Raw genomic sequence first — 22,590 nt, forward strand, 5'->3', positions numbered from 1 at the left:
ATAAAATATTTCTCACTCCTTCTTTCTTCATCTCTCGTCTTTTCTCAAACCTTTCGAGGCCTTCCCCCTCAAAATCCTTTCTCAGCTCGGACCAGGGCAAATGTAAACCTCGCTGAGGACACGCTTCCTCACGCAAGAAAGTTTTTCAAAGTCATATATCGAACAAAAACTGACTCTTTAATATATCTCTTACTGGTGACTAGTCATAGCTCAAGGTTGATTCATTAAACTTAATTTCATTCATCAATCATTTAACATACTTGCGGTTTTAAATTGTCCCCTTAGATATTATACATGCATCAACTCTGCATTTTGCATCTGTGCAGGCAATTTACAAAAAATGATAAAAATATTAAAGAAAACTTATAATACATGTATAACAATATATAACATATACACTACTCACAATACTCACACTACTCACAATAAGTTAGGGATATTGTGAGAGACTCAGTGGATTTAATACATACAGTGTTTGTTTCACTTCAGAGAGTTTTGGGATAGGGAGGCAATTGTATTGGGGTGATAGACACACCTCATTTTGTGTTTTCCACGTAATGGTCTCACTGTGTACAGTGTGCCTTACATATTGGGGCCAATACCAAAAAACTAAAAGACAACCCTTTTCAATGTGGCATCAATTTCAACATTCTGTGGGTTTAAAAAGCTGGTATTGTCAATAAGTCATTCCAAGTTCATCATTTAAACAGCCATGAACACACAACGTCACTTAAGGACGAGCAGCGCCACCTGGCCATAGCGCGCCTTCGGGTCGGTGGCAGGCAGTCAGATGTTGCTCGTGAACTTGTTGTGTCTCAAAGTGTCATCAGCAGACTCGCATCAAGACACAGAACTACTGGCAGAGTTCGTGACAGACCCAGGAGTGGAGCCCCACGAGTGACAGACCGCAACGATGACCAGTACCTAAGGACCTATGCACTCAGACATCGTTATGCAACTGCCACACAGCTGCAGGCCCAGTTACGAGATGTGAGGGGTACTAGGGTTTCCAGACAAACCATTCGAAACCGACTCCACCGCTTTGGCTTGAATGCCAGACGACCGTTGCAGGTGACTCCACTGACACCAAGACACCGCCGTAAACGTTTGCAGTGGGCACAAGACCATGTGACCTGGACAATGCAGCAGTGGTCTACCGTCCTGTTCACTGATGAGTGTCAGGTCATGGGATGGTTGTCAGCACTGCTGGAGAAGGCAAGGTGAGCGATACGCCGAGGTCAACATGGTCCCCAGGGTTCCCTTTGGTGGAGGAGGTGCAACAGTCTGGGCAGGCATCACCAGTCAGCGCAAAATAGATTTGGTTATTGTAGATGGCTCAGTCACTGCACGATCTTACCTCAGAGACATCATAGAACCCATCATCATCCCCCAATTCCGCCAGCACACCCCCAACTTTCTGTTCATGGATGATAATGCTCCACCAACATCGTGCCAGAATTGTCACAGCTCGACTTCAGGAAGTCGGAGTGCCTCATATGGTATGGCCAGCAATGTCCCCTGACCTGAACCCCATAGAACACGTCTGGGACCAGCTGAAGCAGAGACTGGATGATCGTACCCCACCCCCACGTAACCTGGCAGAACTGCGTGTAGCACTTGTGGAGGAGTGGAACGCATTGCCTCAGAACAACATCATGAGGCTAGTGAGGAGCATGAGACGTCGCTGTCAAGCTGTCATTACGGCAACTGGTGGAAACACCCGCTACTGACATTCTCAATTTTTGTTATTTGGGGCTATCCTTGCTACTGTCTAAATTTTTGGGGTTATAAATATTAAACTAATGAAAATGGTGTTTCTTCTCATTCATTATTAGTAATATCAAAGGGAACTTTTACTTATTTCATTAAAATTCAGACCAAATAGGAAAAGCACTCATGTAAATAACAATATCCCTAACTTATTGTGAGTAGTGTGTGTATGTGTATATATATATATATATATATATATATATATATATATATATATATATATATATATATATATATATATATATATATATATATATATATATATATATATATATATATATATATATCTATATATATATTATATATATATATATATATATACATATACTATATATATATAAACAAATATATAATATATATATATAAACAAACTGAATATTGATGCATCATTATACATTTCCTTCTCCCACCATCATTATCTACTCTGACCTCATACAAACCCCCCATTACCATAGCTAGAATTGAATATGTTGAAGACCATTTAAACAGATGTTTTTTCATCTGAGCCCTTTTGCCCCCACTACCAAAAGTGGTGCACTTTCCATCACTCAATTTAAATATGTGCAAATAGCACTGGAAAACCAATGACACAGTATGAACTTGTCAGTGCAGTTTAAGATTTAGATTTGAGAATTACACAGCTTCTTTTCGTCTTATTTGTGCATATTTAGCATCAACGAAAGTAGCATCCCTTTTGGAATCGACTGTTTTGGGTAAATGTAAGCAAATCATGTATCCTATTTTATTACCTACTCGAGTCTATAACTCCCTGTTTTAGAGGACTTGGTCAATAGCTCATGTCTCTCCTCCATCTGCGACCACAGTAAAAGAAAAAAGAAATGTTCTGGTATCCCTGCCCACTTTATCCAATCAGGATGGAGAGCCGGTCCTTCATATCAGCTTGCTCGCAGAACTAATGAACTACCCTTTCACATAAATGCAGCTGTCAATATGTCTTTAAAATTGAGAAACATATATGTAATTCGTGCACAGCTCAAGCATGATGAAGAAAAATGTCTCTCTCCTTTCACTACCATAATAACTTTTTGAGGTCCCATGGGGTCCATCGGAAGGGGCGTGTTTTCGGCTCCCTATTGAGAAAAAAAACAATAAGCACAGCTGAGTGAAATGTCAGTAGGAGCAAGAGCCCAAACAGGAGTCATAAAAACGTCCCTCTTGTTTAAAGACATATGTCCTGCGCTATACGTTCCTATAACTCCGGTTTGTGTGAGGCTAAATGTTGGAGTAAAGTCAAAATAAAACTCAGGCTACTGGCTCAAAACTGGATTCCGTCCAGGACACGTCAAAGCCACTTAACAGTGACACATTCCTCATAAAACACTGACAAATTGCGTTTGGTGACTTTGGTCTCAACCCTGGAGACTCTCAAATTACGCACGACGCGCGTCATGAATTCAGTCGTGTCCAAGTGGGCTAAAAAGCCGCTCATCACCCCTCCTCATCTCTCCTCTCCTCTCCCCCTCCTCCTCTCCTTCCTTCGCTCCCTCCACGAATCCTTCGGGCCAAATACTCGCTCACTCTCGCTGCGTGTGCGTCAGCGAGCGGTCTCCTTCGCCGCTGCTCGACAAAAACCACACGCAGCTGCTTTCATTCTCCAGTGGTCGACACGGCACGATCAGGAGGGGAGCTCTCTTCTTCGTCCTCTTCTTCTTTTTCTTCTTCACTGCAGGGATGGCACCTCTGATGTTTCTGACATAGGACAAGAAAGCACACGTTTCCTTTCTCATTGTGACCGCGCAGCTGATTGAAGTGCCAGTTTCCAGAGGAGCAAACTTCCGAAACGTCCTCACTGGCCGCTGGGTTTCATGTGTTTTATGTGTTTGCGCTCAACAGTGAGGTAGACTTATGCGGGCGGATTTTACGCGAGTGTCGGCGCGCGGTTGATCCCGTGGATGCGGCTGTCGGGGTCGGTGTCTGAGCCCTGCAGGAGCAGCCTGTCATAGGGCATCATGATGTCTCTGGCTGTTCACAAGTGCATGAGGAATATTTCTCCGGAGATGCTGCCGTCGCCGCTGCTGCTGCTGCTGCTGGTGCCCATACTGTGGTTGTTACCTCTGACCGGAGCGGCTCCTTCTGCGACCACCGAACAGCTGGACACCGGGGTGGTAAGTTTTTCTACCTTGTCAAGTTTTTTGCTACTTATCACCACTTTGAGTGCAAGCTTCCCGTCTGGTCTGCCTCTACTTTTGGATGCAGATCCTCTCCATACTTGATCTGAATGTTAACACCTCGCAGCAGCAGCAGCAGCAGTGCGCGGCTGCAGCCTGGCATCTCCGGCTGCAAGTGATGCCGATGGGGGAAAAATAATAACAGCCTGTTATACAGAGCAGGATTAAAGGTCCCTGTAATGTCTGGCAATAAATACATGTAAGTGTATTTGCCATGGTGGCATATCGACCTGCTCCGCAGCGCGCTGACATAGAGTATAGTGTATACCCTGCACTGATAAATGGCACGAGGCTCACTTCAAGCCACCGTCTGTGCCTCCAGCACTCTGACAAACCAAGACGTAAGACCATTGCTTTTGAGAGACTGCTCCAATATGTCATCTGAAGCCGAGCTGAAACGCTCACTAGGATTAGAATGAGGTCGTTTAGATGGAGAAGTGATCAGTTAAATGTGTTTTAATAAGATATTAACATGTGAGCTGTGGATTCGGTAGTTTAACTTAGTAGTGCACGATGACTGAGAGGATATGGAGCACATCATCGTCTGTCACGTTGTGTGAATGGGTGTCTTGTCTTTGTATCACCTTAAAGGGGCACTATGTAGTTTTTTGAGAAGACAGAATTAACATGTTTGCAATATAAATTAATTCATAATGCAAATTCGGGAATATTTATCTTTTCGGCAACCAAATAGACACTGTCTGAAGCTAGACAGGTGGCAGGGTCCGCCAAATATAAACAAAGTGAAACAGTATGGAATAGGGTTGTCAGTTCGTTTATTCAGTTTATTCAGTAATGATAAAGAAGGAGTTTGTTTCTGCAGTTTGTTTAGACATAAAAATCAATGAAGAAATGTCTCTTCTGATTAAAGTTTCATCCCTTGGCGGACCCTGACACCTTTTTTTAGCTTCAGAGAGTGTTCCGGGGACATCAGCTAGTTTATAAAGAGTGTGAGCTGTGAATTAAGTAGCTTGCTTTATTAGTACGTGATAATTGTGGCAATATAAATGTCTCCTACGTGCACCAAATTTGTTTTCTGAGCAGATGCTTTATCATCAGAATGAGCCAAAACCTTTCGATGAACTGTATCCGAGCAGATTGAAGGCTATTATTTGATCATTCATCAATAGTTTAGAAGAGACTACTTCCGCTTCTTCTTTGGAATTTGATGAGCGGAGCAGCTGCAGATCAAGCAAGTTATCTGCTAATTAGCAACTCTCGGGACAGCATCCTAATTAATTGTTTGCTTTAATAGCTTTAATGTCACATACTTTTCTCATCTTTCTCTGCTCTACTGAGCATCAATCTTCCCCGAACAACTTCACGTCTCAATGATGGATTGATGGATAGGTCTTGTATCGCTGCTTTTCAGCTGCACTGTTTCTGTGTTTGATTTTGTTTTTGTTGAGGGGGGCACAGAAGCTTGAGGAGGAACTCTATTGTCAAAGACTTATTGCTGAGGTATTTCTGTTGCTGGACCACGTCCCTGTGGAAGTGTGCCACCAGGCAACAGCCATTCATCTTCTTAGTCTTAGATACTCTTAGCTGCAGACATGAATTGTACCGCCAAGCTTGGTGAGGACAGGCACATGGTGGGACTTGGGGTTAGTGTTAGTGTTATGTGTATGTGGCCGACTACCTTTCTTGACAAGTACAAGGTTGGTTGGTATATGTTCGTCACTGCTTAATGTAGTTGTTACATTTTTTTTTATCTGTTAAAAGTAGTTGATTTAAAGGATAAGTTCTCCCAAAAATTGAAAACTCATTATCAACTTGCCTCTGTGTGGAAGGAAAGCCACGTGAATTTCCGCAAAACATTTCTGGAGCTTCACGGCAAAACGGCGTCACAGCTTTCTCCTCCAGCACTGAAGTAGATGGGGACTTGTTTTGAAACTGAGAAAAGCAACCGGAAAAAGCGCTGATGCTTTATCTCAGCAGCTACAGTGAGGACTTGAGTTTAAAAATAGGTGTAAATAACTTTTTTCAAATCTGTTTTGAATCTTGGGGCTTCTGGAGACTTTGATTACACCAGACAAGCTGTAGTGTCTTTTTTGGTGTTTTTTCTCAGTTTAAAAACAAGTCCCTATCTACCACAATAGTGAAGGAGAAAGCTGCGGTGCCGTTTTGCCGCGAAGCTCCAGAAATGTTTCACTGACCGCTAAACTTCACCTGACTGGAGTAGATAATGGCTGAATTTTCATTTGAGTGTGAACTTGTCCTTTAATATCTTTTCTCCACACAGCGCTGGGCGGTTGGATGCGAATGATTTGATGTTTAGTCAGCCGAGCCTTAAAGCTGCCTTGATACTATATTATCCCCCTATTAAGCTTCGTTTGAGTGTGTGAGCAAACACTTGGCTTCTATCACATGCAAGCAGAGACTGAGAAACGTGGGCAACACTGGAATTCTTTTTCTCAGCACATAATCAGTGTAAGAGCAGTAATCCCTGCTGTTTTGTTCCTGGTCTGGTTCACAGTCTATCGAGAAAACTATCTGTGTTTATTGCTTGTTAGGTATTCAACTCTGCTCATCAGCCGTGTGTTTACTGCAGCTCCTTGTCATTTCATGCCGTACTGCTGGGTTATATGAGCTCCTGTGCCGGGGAGCAGCTGCCCACCGTATTTTATCAGCCTACAAACCAAAAAATTGAGCTGAAGAACTGGCTCAAAGCCGGTTGGGAGGTTATGGAAGCAGGGCTGCCACCGACACGTATTTCCTTGATTGATTTCTTCATTGATTTGTTGTTTTGTTTATAACATTTGAGAAAAAAATGAAACAGTCAGAAACTCCATAATGTTCCATTTCAGATGTTTGGCATATTTGCATAAAGACTGATTCAAGATGATTAACAGATCCAAGTAGTGATAACTTTTCTGTCGATAAACTAATCTATGGGTTTGGCCGAAATGTGTAGCGTGAGTGTGTTTGAATCAAAGGTTTTTAACCGTCCAGGGCTCCCATTAATGACTGCTTTAATTATTGATCACTCTGCCAATTATTTTCATGATTAATTGATTCACCGTTGAATCTAGAAAATGTTAAGAAATTCAGCCCAAAGTGATATCTTTAAATTGCTTGTTTTGTCCAACCAACAATCCAAAATTCAAAGACTCTTTATTTCCTGTTCATCACTGACAAAAGAACAGTAGCAGATCCTTACATTTAAGATGCTCAAATCAGCAAATGTTTGACATTTTTGCTTCAAAAATGACTGGAATGATTCATCTTTTATCAAAATAGTTGCCATTTAATTTCCTGTTGATTGACTGGTCGCAAAAACCTTAAGGCCGTGCCTGAGTAAAAGTAAAGGTATTCTGTTAAAATTGTCACTCTGGTTTCACCCAAGTGAAAGTCACAGTAAAATTCTCAGATGTGAAAGTATTAAGAGTACTTGTTAAAGTAAATTATATTAATAATTGCATATATGTTTATAAGGTATACTGTGGGTTGACCAGTTACACCATATGTTACCACCAAGACATATGGTGCATTTAATTTTGGTCTGGAAAACACGTGGAATGCATTTTATATCCTCATAAAACATTTGCAAAGATGAATTTTCTAATTTTGTAGATAGAGAATTGTTTGTTTCTACCGCTGCCAAATGTCACTCCAGCAGCACAGCATGGCAGCAGGATTGTGCATTGTGTCACCCGTGTTATCCCACGGCTGCCTGTGCGTCCTCGTACAAACAAAATGTGGACCCACAAATAAACTCCACACGGTGCCTCCAATAGACGTGATCGTGTCAGCTCTAGTGCAGTGAGTGAACTGGTTGGTATACCTGAGCGCAAGAAGTGACAGACAGGCGGACAGATGGGCACCCGTCCACAGAGACTCTCTTCCCCTGTGACCGTTTGATTGACTTTTAAATATGACTTCCCCTGCAATGATTGAAATTGCTCTCAGCTGTTCATAGCAGGTGGATAATAGGTTGTTTCGGGTTTTGAGAGGATTTTTCCCATCTTGTGTGCCCAGTTGTGTTCGTAATGGTGATGCATTTGGGACCTCTTCCACAAAAACAACCATCTACCCATGGAACCGTGTCCTGATCTCCGACTCTGCCGCTCCCCAGTCCCATTTCACTTCAGAGGCAGCGAGCTGCGTCACTTGGCTTTCAATCGAGCTGGATTGCTGAATGTATCCGTCTCTCTTTGTAGCCGCTGTACGCTGTAATTAGCTCAACCACAAACTTAAGCACAGCTCTGAGGCATCCAGTTTCTACTTTTGCTGTTATCTAGCCCAGTATATTGGTGCAGACGTCCAATTTGCAGTTTCAGCGTTTCAGGGAAGTGCTACATAACAGCTGTAATGTAATCTGCAGTATGTTTTCCGCACATCATATCATTTTACTCCTGATGGCTGTTTCCTGCGCTACAGAACGACAGAGCTCCTTGAGGGACTATTCGCCCTCGGAAGCAGCGCTGAGCTTGCTTTAGCAGCTGTCGTAAGATTGAGGTGATCAGCTGCTGATAAGAGCACTTTAATTAATATTTAATCTAACAGAATCTGACCTTTGAGTCTGTTTTCATTGAGCAAAATTACATTTTCTGTCATTTTTGATGTGTTGAAAGAAGTCAGCAAGTGTGCAGCGTTTGTCTGATGGGATAACCACACCCTTGCTAGTCTGCTTCTTATTCTCATTTTGTTTTAATAATTTCTTCAATGAGAGTACCATATGGCCTCACGTCCGCTGAATTGAAAAGAAAAGAAAAGAAAAAGCCGGGTGGACACCACCCTCCTCCACCTTCTTCTTCCACTCTCGCTTCCTGCTGGGCTTCGTATTGCTGAGCCTGCCCGGCACCACTATGACCACCCCTCATTAGCTCTCCCTTTGCCTCTCATGAGTGAGCATTTCACCAGTCTTATATTCTGTCCCCACACTTTCTCAGTCTCCCTCTTTCAGTTTCCCTCTTCCACTCTGCAGGGGGCCTTCTTCTACCAGCACATCGTGGTTCTTCTGATTACGTCCAGAGGCGCAGGAGTAGAGGGGGCTCAAAGAGAAAGTTGTATGCAGTGAGGGTCGCGGTGAAAGTATGATGGAGAAATTGCTGCGCTGAAAAAAGTAATCAGCAAAGGGTCAAGAAAGGAAAAAGTGTATAAAATGAAATGAGATGGAATACATAACTGAAGGAGTGGCAGACGTGAAACTTGAGCTTTTTTTTTCTTTTTTTTTTTTTTTTGTGTTGGCGTAAAGATTCCACTTTAAAATGTTATCAGGAAAAAAACTCCTGCACACTGCTCACTTCACTTGCAATGAATTATAATAACAAGGTTTCGGTACATCTCACTTTTAAAATGTTATACCTGTAAGATACTTTTAAAGGTATGGTTTAACCCACTTTGCTCTTACTTACAGTGCTATTCATCCATCTCAATTGTTCTGGTGTCATTTGCACAGATTCGACGCCATTTACTTCTGTTCTTTGACACAGTTAGAGGCTGTGATTCTGTAGAGTGCAGAGATTCTCACAAGTGCAAGTCCAAGTCAAATCTAAAGTCTCTCTATGGCTCTGATGAGTGTTCTGCCATTTGCTGTATGCTATCCGGTCTGCTTAGAACACCACATAAATATCTAAGGAATGTGCTGTGTCATTATCACTCCATTATCTGTTAGCATACAGTAGCAGCATTTAGAATTTGTTTGGTATATGATTACTTTAAACAGGCATATTGCATCTCAGCATGAAAACACACACAATCAAAGCTCTCCTGCATAGTGAAATTTTTGCCTTGTAACATGAACACACGACTGCAATATAGAGCAATGTACTGAGGTCCGACTTAGACAGCAGATGGTGGCAGCAGAATGTGGACTATTAATTCATGGCAAACAAACACTCATCTTTTCGAAATATTCAGTCAGCACCAATGTTAGATAGCTCATTATGCTGAACAAACAGGTTTGCTATCGGTCCATAAATGCTAACGTTAACCTTAACAACTGAACCTGTCCAGGTTTGTCTTCAGATGTCTGATTAAGTCGGTCAATTTAGCATCCTTTATTTTGATTCCACAGACATTGCCTTTTTGTGACTCTTTTGTTAGGGCCTTGTAAGAAGTCTTTATAGCCAAAGGTGAAGACATCAGCATCGTCAGCATACATCAGCACCTCTGGCCGTGCGCTTGTGAAACAGGCAGGAGGGAGAGAGGGAATGACGGCCAGCTCACCAGACTTCAAAGTCCAGTTAGAGTCCAAGTCGAGTCTCATGTCTCTGTGTGTGGCGACGCAAGTGCGGCTCGAGTTCAAAAATGTCCCCATCTCTGGCAGACAGAAAGAAAGTTTCTACGAGAAACTGCTCACAACAAAGTCCGTGGGTCGTCTCTTATTGAGCACCACAAGCCGAGCGTCACCTAGTTCCTTTACATTCAAGAGAATGCAGACCTCTCTGTGGCTGAGAGCTCCAAGACTCAGCAACTTACACTAACACAGATGGATGAATAGCACTACAGTTAGAAGAAAACATGTGTTTTTTGTTTTTTTTTCTAAGGTGAGGTGTCCCTTTTAAGTAATCATCTTCAACACCTGTGGCCTGCCTGGAGATGGATACAAATTCACGAAATGCCAGTTATCTCGTATTTCTCCTCGTTGCAGTGTCACGCTGGACTCTAAGGATACTTTTAGCGCTGCTGTCCCACTTCCATCAAGCCGTGTGACCTTTTCTGTCTGTAGCGCTGTATCGCGGGGCTCACATCCAGGGCGAGGACACTTTTATTTAGGGACGTCAAGTGGGAGATGACTACACAGTAGGGCAGAGTATATCATTGTGTTATGATTGACAGAGATCACAAGAGACGGTTCGGTAGCACATTCTCTGCTTCTCAGGGAGAGAGAGAAAGATGCTGCGGAAACCAGCGGGTCCTTAAATCCGCTCCCATCCGATCTGTCATCGCGGCTTTGCCGAGTGTAAAAGTTCTCCAGGGAGTTGTAGGTTTCTGAGGAGATTTTCAGAGTTTATAATATCCTTAGAGGCCAATTCAACGAGGATCTTGAGGGCTGACACTTTGTTGGCTCCCACTGCAGCGTGACAGTGTGGGACTGATGTGTGGCAGCTGCAACATTTCTGCTTGATGTACCAGTCAATAACAACACCGGATAGATTGAGTTCATTACTGAGAGTTGATAATGCAGCAAAGGAAGCCTGCTGGTTAAATGGAACATTCTGGTTGAAAGACACAGATTTATTTACTGGCTGATCTTGGGCCAGTTTCACAAAGATAAACTCTGGCTTTGGCTTGGATGTACTAATAGTCAGACTTCATAAGGACATCTAAATCATCCGTTGCATACTCTTGGCAAATTAAGCCTTTTTTTTTCAAAATTGAAAAACATGGCTTAGAGTGTAACCACATCATGCTGCTCAGCTGTGTTCATTCCAGCAGAAAATGTTTGATTCTGGGAGATTTCAACAATTACAGGACATTTTTACTTGGGGAAAACTCAGTTCAACTAAAGATCTCAACACAGTGCATACATGTGGTAGGACTGAGACGCTGAGGCTTTTAATGTGGCGGGGCTCAGTGCTTCAACTGTCCCATCAGTCGGGCTTACTGGGCCAATGAAACACAGTTCTTTATTCTAAGTTTGCCTGGGCTCTGGATAACTTTTCAACCTTAAAATAACAATTTTTTTCCTTTGAGTCTCATAATTAAATATGGGTTTGTGTACTACTACCACACGGCAGCATCTCAAGTCATACATTAGCTTCAAATGTCTTTGTACTGAAAAATTCTCATGTCCTCAGAATAACTGGGACCAAAACTTTGCAATACCCTCATTATTCATTTATGATAAGGAGCTACTGATTGATTGAAGATATGAGGGAATACTTGGTGACTACTCAGTATTGGTGTCAGCAGCCTGCTCCGCTCCGCCTCTGTGTGACATTGTGAAAAGTATTAACAAACGTGTGGCCTACTTCACATTTGTCTTGGAAGAGTAATTATTCAGTCATTAAATAAAAGAAGTGCTTGCAACCGCTGCCTTTCCTGAAGATTAACTTCAGGATAACTCTAGCATGTGCACGCTGTGAAATGTCCGGGTCCTGCACAACCCTCGCAGTTTAGTTCCACCTTTTTCTTCACGTCAACATCACGTGATTATTTATCATTTAGAAAGTCAATTTTTGAAGTTTGTGAATCAATTCTGAGTCATACGAGATAGGAATCTAGATACTTATGTGAATCGATTTTTTTTTTTTTTTTTACCTACCCCTGCTACTAAGTATCATGTGTTATAATATTGATTAAGTAATTAGTAATTAATGAGTTGTCACGAGTTTGTGCCACTCAGCGGCTGGTTCAGAGTTCCTCACCTTGTCGATTCACAGATAATACTGAACTAGTCATTACCTACTGATTCATTAATATCATCACTTCTAGTCTGTTCTCTAGTAACTCATTACTATCTACTATGTAGTCATCATGTCACAGTTATTCAGTGATTACTCATTAACAATTCATTAATAATTATTCCTCACGTGTTCCTTAGTAAATACTCACATTCAAGTGCACCGTACTGTAGTGTGTTACCACCAGGACTGCTTTAAGAAGATAAAAATCAATGAGAATAGTTGCATCAATATGATAGTTCATTACAGAACATTGCCCCAAATAATGAGTGAAAACTGTAAGTCTCATTACTCACAAATTAAAATAGACATAACTTTGCGTAGTGAAACAACACAGATTTAATGAAAGAAACTTTGACTCATTCAACACTAACCTTTCTGACTTCACAAGAGCCACGCTGCTAGAATGTGAATCATTTACAAAACTTTGCTGCGGAGATATGTTGTTTTGACCGGACAGCAAATACGAGAGGGATCTATTCAAATTCTTTAGAACCCCTTCTGCCATTAAGTAGAATATGACACAACCTAACTAAGGTGCGCCATGTGGATTGATATACCGTTACAAGCGAGCACGGTAGTATATTTTGCTCAGAGGGACCTGGGCTGAGTCCACCAGTCGGCTCGTGTGCAAGTTTTTGTGAAACTGCCTAACTTGTATTGGACATATCTAAAAGAACACTGTTGCTGTTGTTGCTGTAGGGACATTTGTTGATGTATCACATATGCATTTCAGATCAATACGCAAGGATGCTTATATTCACTATCTCCTGTGTTGATGATGAAGGTTCTCAGGCATCCAGGTCATGGTAGATCCTAGTGCTGTATTGTAGGCAACTGGACTTGTTGCAGTCTCATCCGAGAAGTGAAACTTCTTCTAGAAACTGCGACAAGTCCAGATATAGCACTTAAAGTCTCTCCTGTGTTATCTACACTACATCCAATCAGCTTACTTGCTTTTCATTTCTAAACAAATGTGTGGATCTAAAACATCGGTCTGTAGTCACAACACAGTAGAGTTCTTCCCCAGCTATTTCTGCTTGGTTTTACAGTAGTGGTGGGTTTAATATTGTGGTCAAGTGAGTGCTGTTTGCCACAACGGAGCTGCACGCGATACAGTCTTTTTTCCATTGGCTCCAACTGACTTCATTACTTGAGCAGGCCCACTCCAGGGCTCCCCATATAGAAAACCTCAAATCAACTCCATGTGGACAGTTCTATTTTAACCCCGGGAGCCCCGCCTCTCCCCCTTGTCTTCGACCAGATCAAGGATTTTGTTTCCATTGCTATTCAAAGGACCGACCAGATCTTGTAATTACAGTGGTTTCTGGTGATGCGCTGGCTCACATGCTCAGACCAAAAATAATCTATTGCACTGCCAGCCGAACGTTCAGTAGACGGCTTTAATGGCACGATCAAGAAAAACCGAGAGCGGCAACAAAGATACTCTGAAATTGCTTGCAGAAGCTGGCAGAATTATAATAAATGCGGTTCCGTGTGTGTCTGTGTGCATGTCAGCGCCTTCCCTTGTGTCGCCATGAAATGCGTGCGTGCATGGTTGTGTGTGCGTGTGTGTGTCCGTGTCCGTCATTGCCTCAGTCGTGATCTCATAGCTTGTCTCTCATTAGCATTTGTGATTTCGTACCAAGTTACAGCGGAGTGGATGATGAAAAAAACCAAAGAAAAGGAAAGGGAATGGATGAGGACGAACACTTATCATCTGTGGAGTCAACTTCAAGACCGTTATGTGCTCCTGATCTCATTTCTCTCACGGTCCAAGTGAAATGAAGAGAATTAGACAAGAGTGGGGGGGGGGGGGGGGGGAGAGAGATTGAGTGGGTGGCAGAGATAAGCTACGTCTTCATCCAACTATCACTGGCAATTAGGGCCACTTTCTTTTAGCTCAGTGTTGATACTCAACTTCCTATCAACTGAAAGTAATGAGCCACTAACAGTCTGCTGGATTTCAAGTGGTGCTCATGATTGTGTGAACTGCAGTCTGGACGACTATAGGCTTAATCTAGCAGTCGGGTTAGCGTTAAGAACCGGGCCCCGCTAAAAATAGAGTCAAACACATATAGAGCCTGTATGTGTGGGAATTTCTGCATGTGGACATGCCAGTTGCCAGCATTGCTCAGCCAACACTAGAGAGTCTATTGTCGTCTTTGTGAGGATCACTTCAGCGACACATGGCTGCTATTTTATGGCAGTCGTGTGAGCTGTATGAACCGCGTACAAGGACAGTGCATAAATACATGCCTATGGAGCTGTTCACTATATACATACATTAGCAGGGTAATATATTGGCATTTGATCATGCACATTGTCCCTTGATTCTATGAAAGAGATTTGATTGACGTTTTTCATGTCCTTGAAGGTCACAGAGATAGAAAACAATCTGCATGTGATATTGATTAGCTGATCGATTGAGGCTTTGACAGAAAAATGACCTTTTGTTCTCATGTAGTTTTTTAGATTCCTGTCAGATAATGCAGTGAAATACAGCAAAAGAACAACTCTCAAACCCTGTCTGAACTGTGGCTAGAGTAGTGCCGCAGCCATCGATTGATTCATTTTATAGTTTATAAAATGTGAAAAATAAAAATAATTGAAAAATGCTCACTGCTTTTTCCCAGACCCTGAAGGCACATCTTCAGATTGCTTCCTCTTTCCAGCCAATATGTCAATCAGCCATCGTGGTGCCCCCTAGACCACTAGTCCACCACTGATGATCGACATAGTTGGCAATACTTTTCCAATTTTATTTAGATCGACTTAATTAATAATCGACCAATTGTTGCAGCTCTGGGGTGGACCAAAAATAATCCCTTTTTTGTTGTTCTCAAAGATGTAAAACTTCCTTCTTGATTCTGAAACTACATGCAAATATTGACATTTATAGTCTGAAATGTGCTCAGATGGGTAGCCTGAAATACCCAGAGGCACAATTAGTTAAACACACAGACACAGTTAAAGAACAAATTGAAGATCTGACTCTGTGACGGTTCAAATCTGTGACGTGCGCTTGTGCTTGTGTATCTGTGTGCAGCTTTACATTGCTCTCCCTTATCCTCTCTATCAAGGGGACGCTGGGGCGAGCTTTATTAAATCCTTGTGTTTGTGGGCTTTGGCTGGGTGCCATGCCACATTACCGCCCACAGAGCGAGGAACTTCAAAGAACGTTTGGGGGCTTTTTCCCTCGGTGGAGCCACTGAAACGTATGCCTGTTAAATTAAGCTCCGGTTACAGGGGGGATGTTCTAATTGGCTTCGTCAGTTTGTTTACCTTTAATCTCTCTTTAATCTGTCTTTAAGTCCTCTTTCTCCTTCCCCATCCTTTTCTGCCCCGCACTTACTCCGTCATTCAGTCACAAAAACTTGACCTGTCATACTGTGTAAATGGTTGGATAACCAATAAGGACTATGTTTGTTATGAAGCTTTTTTATGAACGTTGGCGCACATGCATTATTTATTTATTTATTGGTGAGATATGTGTGTCTCTCTTTCGCATACTCTAAAAAGTCGGGGGTTGGTAAGACTGTAGAAAACCAGCAGGGAATGAATGTATGAATCTAATCTACCCCAGCCTGAAAAGGCTAACCAGTGCAACACTTGTTCCTTCGGCTGTAGGTGTGTGTGCTTTTTGCTAACTGGGTTAGCTGCTGAACAAGTCTGTCGCTGCTGCATCATGTTCTTTTGGTTCAAGAGCTGCTTTGTGCTACTGTATTAGCGGCAGAACAACAGTCTGTCACTGCTTCTGCTGCGCACTCGCTCTCTGGTTCAGGGGCTGTGTGCTTTGTGCTGCTGACTTAGCGAGCTATTGAACAACACGCGATGAGGCTGAGTACTGTGAGTGCAGCGTGCTGTTGTTGTCCTTTACTGATTCCAACTACCGCACTCACATGTAAGAGAACACCTAACATTATCACAATAAACAATGAACATGGCGGGTGTTAGTGCTCACCGCTGTCAAACAAGCTGTACAATTTTGGCTGCACTTTCTCTGTCATTCCTGTGCCGCTAGCTCGCAAACTTTAGAAATAAATTTGCCTGGCACTGTGGGAGACCTCAGTCATCCTCGATGAGTACACAGGCAGAGCCTGTGCAGACTGGCAGGCAGGTACATAGATAGACGCACAGGTTGCCTGTCCAATCTTTTCACATGGGTGTGATGAGACGATTGGATAGGCTTGACAGGCCTGCAACAGCAGAGCTGATAAGACTTGAACATACACAAGAATGCCGCTGATGCAGCGCGTTGGCCTCAGAAATGGAGCTGAGTTGCTGCTGGAACAGATGAAGCAAATTTTGCCCAGGGCAAACCCAAGTCTTCTGACTATAGACAGAGACTGACAGTCTCAACAAAGGAAAAACACATTTTTCAAGTCATCAAGCCAGCGAAAGGTCTGCCATTGTTTGCATCATTCCAAACTATATGTGGGTGTTCTTTTGATGACAGGACTTCTTAACCCTAAACCATTTTAGGTATTGGCAACATTTGCTGGTTAAAATTAGGTTTTTTTTTTAAATCTAATTCTGCTTTGGATCACACAAGAAGAAATGATGAGGTTTGGTGTGTAAGTGTGAGCAGTTAACTCATAAAGCTGTGCCCTTGATGAATTCCCAACCATATTCCAGAGCATGGAAGCTTGTTCTACACGGCCCTCTAATCTTATTTCTTCAAACAACGGAATGCTTTTTTCCACAGTGTCCCCTTTTCTCTTTCCCTTTAACTCCTGTTCACATTCTCAATCCAACTATTCTCTTCTCCTCTGTCTCCATTCTGTCCTCACTTCACTTTGGTCTTCACTTTCCATTATTTGTGTCTTCTTTCTCTCTCCTTTTCTCCGTTCCTTTCTCACACAACCCTCTTGTCTCGGTGTCATTTCCTCTTTGTATTCTCTCAGCCTCTACACCTTCCTCCGTGCTGCCTCCAGGAACAGACAGGAGTGGAGCCGCTGCTTTTCTGGAAAACCAGCTGTTCCTAAACCAGGGATTAGATGATTCACTTACAGTCACATCTTAATCTCCGTTGTCACACTCTCACACACACACAAACATGCAAATTAGGACAGATTTTCCCCCCCAAGTGTCGAGGAAATGACATTCACACCTCAAACTGAATGGAAACCGGGTGTCTGAATAAGCGCATCCACCAGAATGTACAGAATCATTTTCAGCGAGTCAGGCTTGTGTCCCATTATGTGCAGAAGAGCAAAACAGTTCCTGAAGAGAAGTGATTGAGTGTTTCAGCAGGGTGGGACATGTTCCATCTGCTTCAACATAGTGGGCTGTAAGCTAACGGATGACTTTCCCTTCCCTTCTGTCTGTTGTCTCTTTTCCCGTTCACTGCACACAATCTATAATATATTGTAGTTAAATTATAACAAATTCGAATTGAAAGCATCGTCTCCCAATTAAATTAAATGAGTGGACCTCGGTGCTGTATCGAACCCTCATCAACATACAAGAGTGGAACAAAGCCAAACTAGATACATGTCCACATCTTTGTGTATCCTTTCTGGCAAAAACAGAAGCTAACTTCCTGTTTGGAATCAAACTGTGAAACGTGTGTTTTTAAGTTGAGAAAATGTTTAGAATTAGACGCTAAAGCGCAAAGTTGAGACTTTGTCCTGACCTATTTTGCAGCAGAAAGAGGGTAGTGTTCACTCCTGTCACTGGTATTTGCGTGGTGGAAGAAGTTGCCAGATCCTTCACTTAAAGTAGCAACAGACAACTTTCCCCCCCTTTAGCGTTTCCAAGTAGAATTACTGCTAATGGCAAAAACGCCTGGACAAAACTCGAGTTTATTCAATCATTTGGTCTATAATGGAAATGGATCAGCAGCAGATGGTCTCATTATTGTATATAAATTACACTGTGCAATTAACACTTACTTCGTAATGATAAGCTGAAAACTTGTCTATTGCCAGTTTAATTAAAAGTATGAAATTATGATCTTATACGATTATACATCACCAGTATTATTAAAGCATCACGCTCATTGCTCATTCTGCAGGTAAATGTTTCCTGTCATTGTACTAATATCATATCTGATGTTTTTGGAATAATATATTGCTGCTGCATTAATATGTTTGTAGAAGAAGAAGATTACGGTTGAGCTGAGTTGAGTTCTCAGCAGTAAGCAGTTACTCTGGTGATGCTGCCCTCTGTTTGTTTGTAGCATCTCTTGTCCTGTGAGAACGTATCTCTAAAAAGTCATCTTTGTGTGTATGAATTACTGTAAGTCACTTTGGATAAAGGCAACTGCTAAATGCCCTAAAATGTAAGTGTTGCATAGCACCTGAATGTTGTGCTAAATTGACTCTTAAGTAAATGTCCTTAGTTACATTCCACTGATCGTGTTGTTTTGGGTCGACTCATAAAAGGATATAAAAGCTTATGGTGTTTTCCTTCCGACGCCCTCTTGTTTCAGGGGCTTTGTCACAGTTCTGTTGTGCAGAGGCAGCGCTACGTGCTAAACCTATTGTGGATTTACTGGAAATATTAATATATATACGAACAGAGCTAATTAAATCAAGCGGGCCAGATTATTTGAGGTACAAAAAAACAAAGTGACGGCGTGGATCCAGGTCCCCTCAGTAACATGAGGCTCATTGTTCTTGTTTTTTTCCTGATTTTCACAGAACAATATTCGTTTCTTAAACAAAGAGAGCGATGCAAACCGGATTCAGCCAGATTGTTATGCTCCCACGCTTCCGAAAGTTGTGTTTCCCGCTGTAAGAAATTGATCACTGAGGATCAAGTTTCTACTGCTCCAACTCAAAATGTGCTTCCGATGACACAAAGTTAGGGGAACAATGTGGAGAAAACAAAAGAGAGCGTATACACAATGAACTCCATAGAATCTACATAAGTTCAGATATGTATAGTATAGTGTTGTCCCAGGGATCACATCAATGTCAGACCTCTGCAAAGAGGTTTACCAGTAGAGATGTTCCGATACCATTTCTTCCTTCCGTGTATAATTTTAAACTTCTCTTGGTTGATACAGTGTTTTAACTCTTTATTCAAAGCTGTATAACACTAACGCTTCTTGGATGTTATCTTATAGATGTGCATGATGTTTATGGATATTGGTTAGTTGTGCAGTTAAAGCTCTGCTGCAAAAATGGGTATTGGACGAGGCAGAGAAGTAGCAGGGACAACATTTTTATTGTTAGAATTGTTTGGGATCTCTGGGATTAGACATTTGAATGTTTCCTCTGAGCTATGCATGTTAGATACCTGATAATAGGTCAATACTGTGGTGCAGTGATGATGCTCAAGGCCTGAAACTTCAGTTTCAACTGCTGAAAGTTCAGATTTTTCTCTCTCAAGGCCTGCAGTCTGGACGACTATAGGCTTAATCTAGCAGTCGGGTTAGCGTTAAGAACCGGGCCCCGCTAAAAATAGCCTGAGAGATTAGATGAAACTTACAGCTACTTTTGAAAACCTGCCAGTTCACTGTAATACGATGAGATGAGATGGTGGATCTCATCCATAGCAATGATTCTACGTACTTCTATTCCAAATCTTGGCTTAGATTTGTTTTCAGTGTTTCATTATTAGATATTCAAGCGTAGCAAATGACGCACTATCACACCATAGATCAAGTTATAAATGCAAGGGGCAGAGAGTAAGGGTGAGTGAGTGAAGCAAAGGGAAAGCAGTGAAGTTTTACATTTTTTTACATCTGAAGCCTTTGAAAAACTGTTTAAACCAGCTGACAGTTTGGAACTGACTTCAGTACAAGCAGCTGATTGGCTGTTGAAACCAGTGACGTTTAGTACATTTAAAACCAACCACTGGCACCATGACAAACTGAGTCACAGCGACACCATCGGCTTGCTTGAGTTCAAATCGCTGCAACTTTTCCCTGCAACATTTTGAGTATGGTTCCTTTTCGTCGCAGATCTTTGCTCTGAACTTGGCCAAGGCTGATTCATTTTTTTGTTGGTACCAAATGACTTTTTGAGAACGTTGGTTTGCCCCCGTTTTAAGGTCATGTTCACCAAAAACAATAACAAACTGGGCAATGATCTCGCGATTGCCCAGTTTTCTCGACACTGGTCTTGCCTGTTGACCCGAGTGCAGCTTTTGTTGCACAAGGCTCTCAAAAAATAAATATGTGTGATGCTTGTGCTGCTGTGTGCAACAAGTTTTTGAAGCTTCAGCTCTGTAGTTGTATTATCTCTCTCAATCCGTAAAATTGGCATTCACTTTGTTACTCTGACCACATTCAAGTCTGTGTACTCATTAAAACAAACCACTAATCCAAATGATTACATGCCTATCTTAATTCAAACAGTGGATGTCCCTTAAAATTTTTTCTAAGGTCTAATGAAGCAATTCCAGGCCCGTATTAAATTATATTTTTATGTTAATTCGCCAGATATGACAGTTAATGAAAACCTGGGACCTTTTTTTTTTTTTTTTTACAGATTGCAAAAGCTGTTTGGATGGCTTCATTTAAAAAAATCGAGTTCCACTCGGAGGATTTCAAACAATTAGAAAACTAAGTGTGAGATGTACACCTTTAACACACACATGCATGTAAAAGAAGGAGAGAGATGGAGAGAGAGGTCATGTTCAGTTTAAGGAAGCGAGATGAAAGGTGAGGGAAATGGATCAGAGTAGACGAATGATTTCTCGGCATGAATTAATCCTCGCTCTTTTTGCGCGCCTGGCAATCCAGCCTCAATTTTCTGTTCGATTAAACGCGTCATTCAGGCTGCATGTCACCCCCAATTTCCCTCTCTTTCCATCTCCTCCTCATGCTCTCCCTCTTTGATCTTATCTGTTTGCACAAATGAGACTAAATCCTTCATTTCTTCCGCGAATTGTGTTTACGCTCAGGGTTACGCCACTGGAATGGTTTCAGGAGCGTCGCTGTCAAACACACTTAAGCTTTCGCTCCTTGGATCCAACACCATCTCGGTGTAACACTTTTAAGTAAACCGCCTCTCTCTGAGCGAGCCGGTCGTGCAAATTGGGAAGCTGCTATGACTGCTTTGAATAATGATAGCATCTCATGCGCTGGCACCCATGGGTGTTCTGATAAGATTTGCTTGGGAGAAATCCTTTAGTGTTGAGCAACATAAGAAGCAGAAGATGTCTTTGGTTGAGACGTTTACATCTGTGTGATGTGTGTCGGCTCATATGTCGCTTAGTTGAGACTCTGCTCTCTGTGTAGTCAAAGCTGTTTCTACGTCGGCAGATTTAATTAATTTTGAGGCCTTTTCATTTGATTTTCATCTGATCTCTATCTGTATCTTACCACTTACTTCATGACACTATGACCTAACATCATCCTGCCAGTCCCACATAAAGGCAGAAACTTCCTGTCGCACCATTTGCACGATAATGAGATGACAAGCTTTTCCATCACTTGGTGTCGGAAAAATAGATTTTGTGCTTTGTAGAAACACTATCTGTCGGAGCACCTTCCCAGAGGTAACATCATCACCGAGGATAAATCCTCAGTCTTGAAGGGTTTCCTCTTGTAAAACAAAATGTGAGATGCTTTCCACTGCAACACAATGCAAGTCCCACATTGTTGTAGCTTGTCCAGGTATGTTTACAGCAGATTCCCTCTGCCCGTCAGTCACACTGGCACACTTGCTCATTTTCCCCTCGCTGTTAGCATTTCTGCAGCCCCACATCTTGGTATTTCATGACTCTAGTAAGTTTTTGGCTGCTTTGCTGATGTTTTAGTTCACGCTCCGCACCTGCAGTAAGGGTAAAGGGATATGCTTTTGGCTTGTTTGCTTTCTGAAATGTATTTTCCTCCATGGCAGCAAAATATTTTTTTGGACTGGGCTTCTTAAACACTTTGGCTCGATCCCAATACACGTCCCAGTTCTTGTTGGACTAGAGGGCGTATGGGGGAGTGTTAGAGCTACGCGGCCCTCTGATTATAGTTTTTCAGAGGCATACTTCAAACCGAGGGTTATGAGAACTCTCAGGTGTTTTAATGTATTATGGCCCTTTTCTTTTTAACAAGCATAAAAAAAGTTTGTGATGTCTCGATTGCTAACTAGCTAACTGACTTTACAGTGTTATTGCTGATTTGCGCACGACTGTCCAGCATTCTGGCGTATTTCAGTGTTACATTTCTCACAGTGTGATGCCTGAAATTTAATTTAGGTCCAGCAGCACTTGGTAGCACTCCACTAGCACTCTACTATCAGTGCAGACTGGCAGGGTCTGTAGCGGCCAGGTAATGAAGCGGTGTTCTTTTTCATTTGACTCGATAGTATGAAATTGCGATTGGGGAA

The 22,590-nt window shown here is 42.1% G+C and overlaps 1 protein-coding gene across 2 annotated transcripts in view; it reads left to right on the plus strand.

Moving 5' to 3' along the window:
• Positions 1 to 22,590, plus strand: part of LOC115593203 (matrix metalloproteinase-17-like) — a 108,328-nt gene that overhangs the window by 24,693 nt on the left and 61,045 nt on the right. Inside the window, exon 1 of one of the 2 annotated variants that reach the window (XM_030436649.1) lies at positions 3,242 to 3,896. The exons of the other annotated variant lie outside the window; for it this stretch is intronic. Coding sequence (XP_030292509.1) covers positions 3,741 to 3,896 — 156 coding nt within the window. The 5' untranslated portion in view covers positions 3,242 to 3,740. Of the gene's footprint in view, positions 1 to 3,241; positions 3,897 to 22,590 lie in introns of those variants that run through there. 2 annotated transcript variants of the gene reach the window in all.

The sequence above is a fragment of the Sparus aurata genome, chromosome 12 (assembly GCF_900880675.1).
Source record: "Sparus aurata chromosome 12, fSpaAur1.1, whole genome shotgun sequence".
NCBI lineage: Eukaryota > Metazoa > Chordata > Actinopteri > Spariformes > Sparidae > Sparus > Sparus aurata.